A 13,666-nucleotide genomic window follows, 5' to 3' on the forward strand; every position below is an offset into this window, starting at 1 on the left:
GTTTTACAATTTGGGGAAATTGCTTTTCGAGTTGCAACCTGTACTGATAGACTGTTAGTGATAGTGTGATAAGGTGCAACAACTAAGCGTACTTATATGTATGACCAAACTCAATAATATTTGGCAATTTAAGAAGCAGGTATCTAGGATATTTGCTGCACTTTCAGGCAGGGGTGTTCGTCGGTCGGTACGGTACGATATTTAGATATTGCGATTCGGTATTTTCCGTATTCGATTTCTTAAAATCTTATACCAATACCGTACCTAATTAAATTCGGTATGGTTCGGTTTTTCTTCTTTCGGTTTCGATTTATTCGGTTCGCTAACTTCGGTTTATTTGGTTTGAATACTAACTAGTGCATAGAGCCATACATTCTAATTTTCTTAATTAAGGTACTCAAAAATACAAAACTGAAAATGTTTGTTGACAAAAAATTTGTCCAAAACTAGCAATTATCGACCCAAATAGAAAAAATTGTACATAAAAGAATATTTGATCATTACAAATGTCTTGTTACTTGTTTAGAGTTAATTGATGAACTTTGAGAATAACGGAAAGTATAATTTTGGATTTTTTATATTTATGTTATAACTGATAATATGTGTTTTGTGTAATATAATATATATTTCGGTACGGTATCGATATTTCGGTATTTTATTTTAAAATACCAAATATACCATACCTAATACCATTTTCTTAAAAAACTTAAACCAAATACCAAAATACCGTATACCAAAATTTTCGATTTCAGTAATGTAGTACGGTATTTACCAAATTATGCCCAGCCATACTTTCAGGTTTTACAATTGCTAGCCATTATTATTATTTTTAGGCGGTAACTTGTATAAGATCATTTTGTGGCCCCTACTTTCAGGTTTTATAATTGCTAGCCATTATTATTATTTTTAGGCTGTAACTTGTATAGGATCATTTTGTGGTCACCGGGTGACATAACTTTCGTCCGCGTGGCTAAATATGAATTTGCTCATTTAAGAAGCAGGTATCTAGGAAATTCGGCGCACTTTCAGGTTTTTCAGTTGCTAGCCGTTATTATTATTTTTAGGCTATGACTTGTATAGGGTCATTTTGTGGCTACCGGGAGACATAACTTTGGCCCGAGTGACTATAAATGAATTTTGCTCATATTTTTTTTTATTATTTGTTGCTTTTAAATTTAAATCATACATAATTTTAATACAAAATTAAATCAAAAGAAGGGGACACATTATATATGATAAATATTGGTCATTTTCGAAGGTTTAATATTTCGTTTAATCTTTATTTTTAAGATCTTATTTTTTTTAAAAGATATACACATTGTTATAGGGTGCAGGCGTATCCTAAATCTAGTATCATAAAAAAGGTAAAGTTAACGTTATGAAGCAAAACCTCAAAAGTCTCTACAATTATCCCTAATTTCTTTAATTCATTTTCTCTGTCACATAATTATTGGGACCAACGAGTACATCTAAGAGCATCCATACAACAATAGCACGCAGATGCTTAAGAAATGACCAAATGGTTATTGAGGATAGTTATCACCAAATTAAGATGCACATCCTACTGGACATGTCTTCACTGTTTACCTAAAAGAAGAGAATACTGAGAAATTAAAATACATAAGAAATAGTAGGTGCTGCTAATCAGATCCCCAAGGAATTCAAATTGTAACATCTATAACAATACCAAGCATATCAAGTTTCAACAAGCAAAATACTCTTAAGAAATTAAAATCCACATGCAATAGCCTTGTAAATTCTGTTCCAATGTCAACCTCTCAACGATTGGCCTTGGCAACTCTTTCAATCTCATCCTTCTTCTTAATGGCATAGCTGCAGAAACAAAAATCATTCACAGGAGTAAGCAATAAAGCCGTACATATCCAAAGAAACTGAGTTGGAAAGAAAGGTGAACCAATCAAGTATACACTCAAAATCTCAAGCCTTTTACCTATTTGAAGAACCCTTGGCAGCATTGATGAGTTCATCTGCAAGGCACTCAGCTATGGTCTTGATGTTCCTGAAAGCACTCTCACGTGCACCAGTTGTCAGCAAATAAATGGCCTGGTTAACACGGCGAAGTGGAGAAATATCAACAGCCTGACGCCTCACAACACCAGCTGAACCAATACGAGTTGCATCTTCCCTTGGCCCACTAATATGATCAAATGGAGAAGACAAAGCTATCAGTGAGACAGATGTATCAGTAGGGTATTTGAACAATATTTGGTTGGATTTGGAAAAAAAAGTATTTGAAGTTGAAGTTGAAAAAGAGTATTCGAAAGTTGAAGTTGTATTTAGACATGAACTACACCTAGAAAAGATGTTTAAGAAAGTTGAAGATTTGTGAGTAAATTCATTATTTTATTTGAGATACTCCTCAAACTAGTATTTAAAATCATCCAGCAGCATTTGGGATACTCAAATTTCAGTATTTGTAAATATAGAACGGCCAAACCAATATCTGAAAATACTGAAGCATTGGACAATGGGCCCACTGTTAACCCCATTTAAAATAAAACAAAAATAAAAGATTGAAGAATATGTGAATGAATTAAGCGCCAATCATCAGTGTGCACCTGTTAATGACGGCATCAACAATGACTTGAATTGGGTTCTGGTCAGTCAACAAATGAATGATCTCCATTGCGTGCTTGATGATGCGGACGGCCATTAGCTTCTTTCCGTTGTTCCGTCCATGCATCATAAGAGAGTTGGTGAGCCTCTCAACAATTGGGCACTGGGCCTTCCTGAAACGCTTAGCCTGGTATCTACCAGCTGTGTGTGGCATATAAACTGGATGCTTGGAAGCAGTTGCTGTGATGTAATCCTCAACAGAGATGTCATTGATCTTCACCAAAAAGTGAGATCATAGTTAAGGAGAAATCTTTCAAATTGCATTTAAGATAAGTTTCAGCCTCGCTAATACAGCAACTTAAGAATAATACTCAATTAAAAAAGGCAGAAACAGAAGTAACAATCACCTTAGTATTTAGTTAGCCCACTTAATTTTCTCACCCTCTCTCGCTCTCTACAGAGTCTGCATTAAACCCAATGTTCTCCACTCCGGAATGTTATTGAGAAAGAATTACACTTTTACTGAGTAGCAACAGCTTTTCCTTCTATTTCAGGGAATAACCAGCTAAAAAATATAGCCCATAATATTTGCCCTCCTAATACCTCTCCCCACCGAATTAGCTTATTTGGCTATCTGGCCCGAGTCTATAGGAGTGCAACATTCTAAAAGGAACATGTAAACTTAAAATCACATAGAAGTAGTCTCAAAAGTCCTATAATCTCTTGGATTCAAATATGGCAGTGGAAGATAAAATCTATATAGAAGATACCAATTTGCTAAAGTCAAGTCTTAGTCATGTTAGTAAGTTCACTATAAGTCCAATGATCCTTAGGAATCTCTTAGTCCTGCTAGATATAAAATGTGGAGCAACTTAGATAGCGAGAGTTCATATAGCCAGCCCAACTTGCTTGGGATTCAAGTCTAGTTGTTTGTTGCTGCATCTGGCACATTACTATCCTACTGCAAGTCTTTTTTATCATGGCCCTATAAGTTGAAAAATCAGTTTCTGTTTTCCGTTTATGGAAAGTCAATGTAACAAATTATCAGTTTATTCTTCAAATTTCTAAGTTTTGGTACTCAAGCTCTATAAGCAGCAACTTTCCGTGTATGATAAGAACACAAAAAGTACATTCAGCTTGGATCTAGGTGACTTTTCAAATTTCAAAATTTACAATAAAATAAAACGTGCAAAGGAAAGAGTTATTAGCAGATATAGACATGTCGCTGTATTTAGGTACCTGGACATCGTCGTAGGTCCAGCGATTGAAAAGCATAACATCACTGTGAATCTTATTCTCTGCGGTTGCGTCTACTGGGGCGGCTACTACACCTGCGTCCATTTTTTCTTCTCTGCTCCAATTCTTCACCTGCTGCACAAATTTAACAGTTAGAACAATGCATTTCGCAGTATTTTTGTGTTTGTATATACAGATAGAAGGAGGGAGCCGCTCACCTTACGGGAGGAGTCTTTGCCTGCTGCTGCTGCTGTATCAGAGAGTGGAGTGTGTTAAAGCCCTAGAAACTTTATAGTAGGGTTTCGCGGAAGGGGGGCAAGGCTATAATGTTATAGTTCGGCCCAATCTATATTGGGCTTTCTACTCTGCTATGTCTTGGATCCGACTTTGTCGTCGAGCCCAAATCCAATTACTGCAAGTCGATTTTTTATGGAATTTTACCTAGCTATACTATTCCATATTAGAAATTTATTTAGCACTTTTCTTTATATTCCTTGAAAATTACATTGTGTATTTATATTTACTATTTGTATACAAAATCATGATAAAAGAAGGATTCCTTAAATTCAAGGATTAAATTGTAAACCCCCCCTCCCCCAAATTCTCCACATCATTCAGCTTAATTATCCTCTACAATCATGATTTTTTTCCTTCAAAAAGTCTTAAAACGTGTACTACTTACCAAAAGTACAGCCTATAGCTTTATACCAAATAATCATAGTATCTCACAATTGCCAACTTGTTTATTGCTTCAGCTTTCTAAAAGTCCAAGTCCTCTAAAGTAATTGTAAGATGATGGATTATTCCTTTTATCCTAGCATTTATTTTCTGTTGAAGTGGTCCACTTGATTTATATTTTATACATTAACAAAATTCAAATGGATCCTTCTTCTTATATAACTCGTTCAACTCTACATTCTTGCTTTATATGATTTTTTTTTTATAGAAATCTTCCTAAATTGCTATCTCTTCACTAAAATCTTACGGGTGTGAACTTCCATTTGCAAATGCTCTTCACTGATAGGTAAAAAATATAAATTATATGATAATTGTATCCGGTTTGTTTTAGAATTATATAACAATTGTATCAAAATTGTATATGACTTGTATATGATACATCAATACCAAAATTAATACTTGATACTGTCACGACCCGGATTTTCCACCCTCGGGAGTCGTGATGGCGCCTACTAATGGGAGCTAGGCAAGCCAATTAACAACTACCTCTTTTAACGAACTTTGATAATATTAGGAACAATAAAGCATTTAATAAATAAGCGGAAGTCTCAAATATGATTAACTAAAAGAAATGAGGAAGTTTAACAAAATCCTCTACTCAAGACTGGTGTCACAATACTCACGAACGTCTAGAGAATACTAAATACAAGGTTTGAATGAAATATAAGACTGTCTGCTTCGGTACAAATGATAACAAACAGAATAAAATAGAAAGGGACTCCGGGCCTGCGGACGTCAGCAAGGCTACCTCGAATGCCCCTGGACTGGAAGCTCGCTCCCAGAATGCTATTGCTACTCAAATGCTGCTCCAACACCTAGATCTGTGCAAAAAAAGATGCACAGAGTGTAGCATCAGCACAACCGAACCCATGTGCTGGTAAGTGCCTGGCCTAACCCCGGCGAAATAGTGACGAGGCTAGACAGGACTGTCACATAAACCTGTGCAGTTATAAATATATATATCTACAGCGAGATAATAACAATAATAACTATTTTAAATGGGAAGGGATCATGCTTCGGGGATAGCAGATAATACGAAAATTAAAGAGAATAATAGGGAACATCAATAAATTATCTCTAACACGGGTAAGGAGGATAAAAGCAGATTTCACTGTCTGTACACATCTCGTTGCAGGCGTGCAACCCGATCCCATTTCTCAATGTTTCCGTGGTAGGCGTACCACCCGCTCCCATTTTATTAAATCTCGTGGTAGGCGTACCACCCGCTCCCATTTCATTAAATCAACAGTTCTTCCAAATGAAATTTACTCCAACAAACGCAATAATTTATACGAATTCATAAGACAACAAGTACACAATAATTATGACTCACCGAAGAAAACAAGTAATGACAAGTAACACAATAAAGAAAAATGCCAACATAAAGAAAATCAGTAATAGCGGAATAAGACAACTAATGCACTTGAACCGATGACAACAAGAAAATCAATAAATAGAAGTAGAGGACAACGTAACTCAATTATCAGCAAAAACATCAGGAAAATCAAAGATAAGTGCACGGCATCCCCCTTCGTGCTTTTACTCTAGAATGGGAATGTGTCGGCTGGCCTTGTCTTCACGAGAGGCACCATCACGACCGGGTTGGGCTCATACTGGGTTGGGTTGGGTATCAGAGCCTAGATTACATAGGTCTCACGAGTCATGAGCAGGTTTAGTAGAGTCTCGCGGATCGGTACGGAGACGTCTGTATTTGTCCTCGAGAGGCTGCAAAACCTTTAGGAAAACTCCATATTCTTGAAATGTTTATCGTGCGTCCTTGATTTAGCTTGAAATATAACTCTTTGAACTCCTTCCACGCACTCGTATGCACGAACGAGCGCTTAGTATCAGATGTGCATCGATGGCTTATGATTCCCTGATCGAGGGGCGAGATGTGATCTCTGTATGTGTTTGACGTTGGGCCAGTCTAGAGGACTTAAGGCCAGAATTTTTACCTATAGCTTGAGCACCGAGGTGCTGATTATGTGAGCCGTGTTTTTGAACTTATATATTTGGTAGTGTCCCTATTAGTGGAAGTGACGGCTGGACGGCTATGTGATGAGTATGTTAGTACTGCGAGATGTATCTATATGATTTGGAAGCGACGAGAAGGGTCTGCTGGAGGATAGATGAACTATTAGGTGCTTGATTTCCATCTTGATTTGAGGTATAGTCCCGAGTTATAGGTGTGTGAAGAATCTTTTCATGCTTTCGAGTTGGGAGTGAAGTAAATTTCATATCGCGGTATGAGTTCAAACTCAGGAAGACTAAGTGACTACGTAATGTTTATGACGGTGGAAGGTATACAGAAATGTTAGTTGGAGGCAAAGCAGGTGGGTTATCTCTTGCGGAGTGTTCTGAGGTTGTGTGATCCTTATGTTGTCTGTTAGAAGATCTCATTTACAAGTGAAATATATGTGTTGCAATTTAAATTTGGGTCGCTTAAGAGAGTGGGTTTAACTATGCGAGGGTGAATGTGAGATTTGCAGAAGATTTAAAGTACCAAATGGTCTGTGTTTCACGAGCTTATGAAGGATTGAATTTAACCTCACTACAAAAGTATGGCAGTAATAGAGTATATTCATTATGAGTTATGGTGCATTTTGATCTATGGCTTCGAGCCAAGTGGGGGAGTCTGCTATTGATTAGGTGATTGCACGGCTAGGTTCTATGTTGGTTCTAGTTGAGGCGTGCTGGTGAATCAGTTATGGTTTGCGGAGATTGAGCCCGAGGATGGCTCGAGTAAAGGAAAATTTTCGACTGGGGCAAGGCTATTCATGCTTTATAGGCGTTTGAGAATCACGGAATGTCTTGAGTTGTTGTTGATAAAGAATGCTCGGTGCATATAGCAGGAAGTTGCTTGGCTGTATTGGGATGAGGTTACATTCTGTAGTGTCGGAGTGCTAATGAGGCACGGGTTGTTCGGTTCATTTGATCAGGCTAATTGAAGCTTGAGTAGAGTGGATGACTCTAGAGAATGGTTCTAATGCGTTCAAGGTCTTTTATGTAATAATTGGAGGCTTTCAAGTTGTACTTGTGGCTAGAAACTGAGTTTTCAGTGGAAAGATGGCTAGACTTGTGGTATTTTCTATATTAACTAGGGGATTCTATATATCAGTATCGGGAAGGTGAAGGTAATGGCTTTGGATTCGCAGTAAGTCCTTCCGGGGTAGGTATCTTGAAAGTGGTGCTTTTGGGAACATTTAAAAGAGTATTCAGCAGGTTGTGAGCCTTAGGCCGTGTGGTATTATGCTTGGGTCTCATGTGGTAAGTTTGGGTTGAGGAAATGTGATAATATAGCAAGAAGGCGTATCAAGTGAAGGTAAATCAGAAGGGAGCTCGGATAGATGGGATAGCTTGGTAGTAGGCCAGATCGGTATGGTAAAGATATGGTTAGTTCTTTGGGTGTTTACAAGGTAATGAGTTTCTACAGGAATTTTGCGGTAATGCTCTTGGGTTATAGTGGCCTGCGTAGTTGGTTGAGTTAGAAGGATTCAGACCCGACGGTTCAGTTTTGTGCAAAAGGAATCAGGAGAGTTCTTAACGGATTCTACCATGGTTAGAGAGGTATATTTTCTGCTGGCATGAAGAGCATGGGATGTGTAATGATTTTATTCTAGGTGGGATCAATGGGAAGTTCTTGACTAGTTGAGTACGCACCTGTTTGTGGCTCGGAAGGGGTTTTAAGTCCTCATGTTTATCCTGGGATGGTATGGTATATGTGGTATGTGGTGGAGGATTGAGATTTGCGTGTGTAAGGTTACGGTTCAGTTCTGAAAGGAAGGTCATAAAATTCTTAGGCAGCACGGGCAGTTTCAGATAATTAGAGAAATGAGCTTTAGATGATTAGGGGAATGATCTTCAGATGATTAAGGAAATGGTTTTGCTAATTGGGGTGATTTGACGAGGGTATATGTTTCAGAAAAAGGCAATGTGATTAAGTTGATGGTACTTCATTAGTATTGCGGTACTTTCTTGTTGGATCGACTGCGGATATTTGGGTTTACTTGGTGGCCTAGAAGAATCATAAGAGTATCTCTCATGGGAATGATTGGATATTAGAGGTGTGTTGTATACTCGGCCGGTGGAATTGGGATCGGATATGGTGATTCGTGTGCTATATGGAGTTGGAGACTGGGAGTCCTCATATTCATGCTATGTTATGGTTGTGGGCCGTGTGTATCGGCACTGTTTAGTGACTATCGGGGTTTGGAGACCCGAGTGGATCTTTGCTGCTTGGTATGTTAGATTACGAATGTGATATTGGGTATAGACTGGTTGTCTTAGTGTTGTGTCACTCTGGGCTATTGCGCTAAGGCGCCGATGCTGGCTATGCTGAGAATGCCACGGATGGAGTGGCGAGGTTCGATGGATTATGTTCTTAGTAGGGTGGTTCGTATTTCGAAGACCCAGCAGATGGCTGGGAAGGATTGTCTTCCTTATTTGGGCTCTCGTGATGGATGTCAGTGCAGAGGCTCCTCATATTGATTCAGTTCCGGTGGTGAGGGACTTTTCGGATGTGCTTCTTGTGGCCGGGCATGACGCCAGGCAAGGTTGTTGATTTCGGTATTGATTTGATGTCGGGCACCGTATCGCATGGCACCGACAGAGTTAAAGGAGTTGAAGGAGCAACTTCAGGATTTCCTTGATAAGGGGTTCGTGGGTAGGCCAATGTGGATGTATGTTCTAACTTGAGTTGGCTTGGTTGGCTTCGAGTTGTAATGTCGAGGGATGTGTTGATTCGAATGTTATTGAGCTTATCAGTAATCTGGGGAGATCTATGAGTTACCTTTCTGTGTTGCAAGGCGTTATGATTTGTTGGTTACAGGCACCTATGGTGCGGTTCTATTAGGGTTTCATAGTGGAAGTCGAGCGGGGAGAGTAATTGGGTGTTGCTCGGTGAATGGCGTATCGGTTATGTCCTTTCGGGTTTGTATGGTATATGTTATTTGCTTCACCGTGGATATGATGATTTGCTTTGGTTCCAGACATCAAATTGCGCGTGGTTGTCGATTTCGAGCATAGTAACTTGAGGTGTTTCATGTGGACCAGTGTTTGGGTAGGGTCGCGCATTGCGGAGAAGTTATGTGGAGGTATGACCCTTCGGGTTAGATCCGCATATTCTGTTTCTACGACGTGTGATGGGTTCTCAGCATTTTGTTGTGGTGGTACTGGTGAGTTGGTGGTACAGCCCTTTCATTAGAGTCGTCTTCATGATTGGAGTACATTCAGATTGTTGTTTATTGGTGCACGGATTGCACGAGTTGTGGCTTTAGATTGTATTGATGTGTCATGTCACCAGAGTAGTGGTGTTGGATTAGATGAGTTCGTCGAGATCTGAAATGAGTGCAAACTGATTCGATTTCAGCATGTTGGAAGGATAATATCGAGGTTTGGCTCAAAAATTTGTCGTGGTATTCGCCAAAGGAGAAGTGGCTTCATGAATGGTTGATCGGGGAAGTGGTTATGGCTCACTGCGTGCTTTAGTTTCATTGGCAGTATATGAAAGTGTTGGGATGAGACTTTGGTTGATAAGAGTTTTTCTATCAGTATTCGGGTGTTGTGTGCAGCTGCTGTGATTAGAAGTTATCACTACGAATGTTGAGTTATGTGGTATATCATGTAGTTGCACATGAGGTTGCAGGTATGGGTTATTACAGCTTGTTCGGGCTTATTCACGGTATAAATGTGAGATTCTGATTGTATTGAACATTTCAAAAGTGGAAATGTAGTTCTATGGTTTATGGGCTAGATTGGATTGTGAAATTTCAGTTACGATGTGTTATCAGACCTATATGAGATAGGGTGACGTGGAATCACCCCCGGGTATGTGCATGATAAGGTTATTCAGCAATTGGTCGGCTTTTGGAACAACTCTAGGCACGTTCGAGGACGAACATATGTTTAAGTGGGGGAGGATGTAACGACCCGACCGGTCATTTTGAGCTTTTGCACTTTGCTCGCTAGTTCTCGGGCGTGACTTGCCCCGTGTAATGTATTATGACTTATGTGAATCGTTGGTTTTGATTTTCAGGGTAATCGGAATGAATTTGGAAGAACAGTTCTCAGTTTGAAGCTTGAAATTTAATGGTTTGACCAAGTTTTGACTTATTGGTAAACGACCTCGGAATGCAGATTTTATAGCTCGGATAGCTTCGTTAGGTGATTAGGGACTTAGGAGTGTGTCCGGAATATTTTTGTGATGTCCGGTGTAGAATTAGGCTTGAATTGGCGGAAGTTAGTTTTTGGCGTTTCCGGTTTATAGGTGAGATTTTGATACAGGGGTCGGAATGGAATTCCGGAAGTTGCAGTAGCTTCGTTATGTCATTTGGAATGTGTGTGCAAAATTTCAGGTCATTTGGACGTGATTTGGTTGGGTTTTTGATCAAAAGTGAAATGCGGAAGAATTTAGAACCTTAGGCTTGAATTCGATGAGTTTTGGTGATTTTGATGTTGTTTGAGGCATTTTGAAGATTGGTACAAGTTTGAATAAGGTTACGGGATATGTTTGTACTTTTGGTTGAGGTCCCGAGGGCCTCGAGGTGATTTCGGATGATTGACGGAAGAGTTTGAGGTTTTGAGAAGTTGTAAATTTTTGCTGCTTCTGGTGTTTCCGCACCTGCGGATTGGGGACCGCAGGTGCGATGTCGCAGAAGCGGAAAAGGTGATCGCAGAAGCGGAAAAATGTCTGGGAAGGCAGGAACCGCAGATGCGGTTGTGGGGACCGCACCTGTGAAGGCGCAGATGCGGAATTGGCATCGCAGATGCGGTTTGGGCTGAGTTAAGTGAAAGCCGCAGAAGCGGCTCATTGACCGCAGATGCGGAAGTGCCTGGGTCCGAATATATTAGTTCCTCCTTTGCGATTTTTAGAGGGTTTCTTCATTTTTGAACGGGAAAAGAGCTTTGAGGCGACTTTTGAAGATAGGAAATCATTGTTCTTCATTGAGGTAAGGATTGTGGACCCTAAAACTCGATTATTTGTGATTAAGGAACAAAATACCAGTGTTTAATTCGTGAAAATCACTAGAAAAAGGTGGAGTTAGGGCTTGAGATTAAGAGACCTTCTAGGGATGATTTGAGGGTCAAACGAACTCCTATTTTCAAGTTCTTTATATGTGCGGACTCGTGAGATGATGAAGAACATTTTGGTATAAAGTTTGTCCAGTTCCGGGACACGGACCTGGGGGTCGGTTTTGACTAATTTCGGGTTTTGTGCTTAAAATCGATATTTTTCAATGGGAATTCATTCGTTTAGCATAATTTAATGATAAAAATCTGAACTTGGTAGATTTGGATCACTCGGAGGTCGTTTCGAAGGGCAAAGGCATTTCAAGCTAGGTTTCAGGCCGGATTGAGGTGTGTAATGATTTTAAATGCTGTCCTGAGGGCATGAAACCCCGGATTTCACAGCGTACGACTATGTTGAGGTGACTTACACGCTAGATGACGAACGTGGCGTAGAGCACCGCTGGGGATTGTGACTTAGTCCATCCCGAATGATTATTTTACTGCGTTTTTGATAGTTAATTGTTTGATATTATTATATTTTGGGCTAAATGCCATATGTGGGCTTCGTGCCAGCTGTTTGAACCCTTAGGGGATATTTTAAATGATATTTTCCTCACTGTTTGATTTCATACTGGTGCTCAGTCATACTATATTTTACTATTTTAAAGACTCAGCTGTATTATTCTGTTTTAAACACATTAAATGATATTTTCAAAGGTATTTGAGCTGAGCTTCCTATTTCACTGTGGCCCGAGGGGCCTATGAGATTCTGACTGAGTAAGGCCTAGGGCCTGTGTTGTGAGGATACATTTGGGTCGGGTTGCACGCCGCAACAGTGATATACTGATTATGATAATGAGGCCGAGGGCCTGAGATGGTACGCCACGAGGTCGCTTGATATTGATATGAGGCCGAGAGCCTGTTTATGATGCCACGAGATGCTTGATATTGTGCTTGGGCCGTAATGGGCCCCTCCCGGAGTCTGTACACCCCCAGTGAGCGCGGGTACCCATTGTGATTTGAGATATAGCCCGAGGGGCTGGTATTGTCCTGTGACATTGCCCGAGGGGCTGATTCTGTTGTTACTGTACCTGAGGGGCAGTTATTATGTGTTTACTTTTTAGTTGCTTTCCTGTATATTGTTTAACTGTTTAAGAGAGGTTTATGAGATTTCACTGCTTAATTATATTCACTGATTTGTTATGCCTCTTGTAGCTTAATGTTGTGCCTTACATGGCTTTATATTACTTAGTCTTCATTTATTTTTATTACTCACTGAGTTGGAAGTACTCACTTTACTCCCTGCACCTTCTGTGCAGATTCAGGTATTTCTAAACCCGGTAGCAGGTGTGGTTGCTCAGAGGCAGAGTCATCGGAGTTTAGCAAGGTAGCTGCTCGGCATTCGCAGCACTGCTTTTCTCCCTCTCGATTTTATTAGATTGTATCTAGTACATTTTAGACTCTTTTTATATTCGGACCTTAGTAGATGCTCATGACTAGTGACACCCCGATGTCGGGCTGTGTTGGGTTTGTTTTTCCGTAAATTATACTGTTAACTGCTTATGTTTGAGATTCTATTATGTTTACGACTTAATACTTATTATTTACTACTTAAGACTGGAATGGGAATGTGTCGGCTGGCCTTGTATTCACGAGAGGCACCATCACGATCGGGTTGGGTTTAGGGTCGTGACAGAAGTACAAAGTCCACTATCCAACTAGAACGCAACTGCCCAGAAGTGGCCGTGCAGACAGTGCAGCAGTCACTTCTCACTGGGAAGAAGTACACCAAGAGTTGACATCACTATCTGTTGTGATATCTTTTGTGATAAAACAACCTGGTACAAGACACACCATTCTTTGTGCATTCAGTGATTTTTGTAAAAGAAGAAAAAGCATTCATCCTGCATCAAGGTCACTGGTGTGTCAAGAACAAGAAGACAACTCCACTAAGGATCAGTTTCTAACCATGTTGTATGTATGTCCATAGTTGAGTTGTAATATTGTTTATTGTTCTACATTGTAATTCCTAATTTGCTTTCTTAGAAGCACTGTCTTAGGAACAAACCAAATTCGTAAACTTTAGAAGTTTATGTTGTGACTAGGA

The 13,666-nt window shown here is 39.7% G+C and overlaps 1 protein-coding gene across 2 annotated transcripts; it reads right to left on the reverse strand.

Moving 5' to 3' along the window:
* Nucleotides 1-1,503: 1,503 nt before the first annotated feature.
* Nucleotides 1,504-4,123, reverse strand: LOC109206604 (40S ribosomal protein S5-like). Of its 2 annotated transcripts, none has more exons than XM_019369443.1 (5): nt 4,032-4,123; nt 3,817-3,945; nt 2,580-2,851; nt 1,952-2,155; nt 1,504-1,833 (listed from the first exon to the last, which is right to left on the reverse strand). In XM_019369443.1, exons 2-5 carry the CDS (start codon nt 3,916-3,918, stop codon nt 1,779-1,781), a joined length of 633 nt encoding a protein of 210 aa, XP_019224988.1. In that variant the 5' UTR covers nt 3,919-3,945; nt 4,032-4,123; the 3' UTR covers nt 1,504-1,778. The 2 variants fall into 2 exon arrangements, with proteins under 2 accessions (XP_019224988.1, XP_019224989.1); XM_019369444.1 differs by having other exon boundaries at nt 3,817-3,948.
* Nucleotides 4,124-13,666: the final 9,543 nt, after the last annotated feature.

This window comes from Nicotiana attenuata, unplaced genomic scaffold (assembly GCF_001879085.1).
Source record: "Nicotiana attenuata strain UT unplaced genomic scaffold, NIATTr2, whole genome shotgun sequence".
Lineage (NCBI taxonomy): Eukaryota > Viridiplantae > Streptophyta > Magnoliopsida > Solanales > Solanaceae > Nicotiana > Nicotiana attenuata.

What these genes read in the sequence shown, in the direction of transcription:
- LOC109206604 (XM_019369443.1), bottom strand. Translation starts at nt 3,918, where the DNA reads ATGGACGCAGGTGTAGTAGCCGCCCCAGTAGACGCAACCGCAGAGAAT. An exon ending in GGACCTACGACGATGTCCAG is followed by an intron (nt 2,852 to 3,816) that starts GTACCTAAATAC and finishes TTTTTGGTGAAG; the next exon opens with ATCAATGACATCTCTGTTGA. An exon ending in GCCAAGGGTTCTTCAAATAG is followed by an intron (nt 1,834 to 1,951) that starts GTAAAAGGCTTG and finishes TTGTTTCTGCAG; the next exon opens with CTATGCCATTAAGAAGAAGG.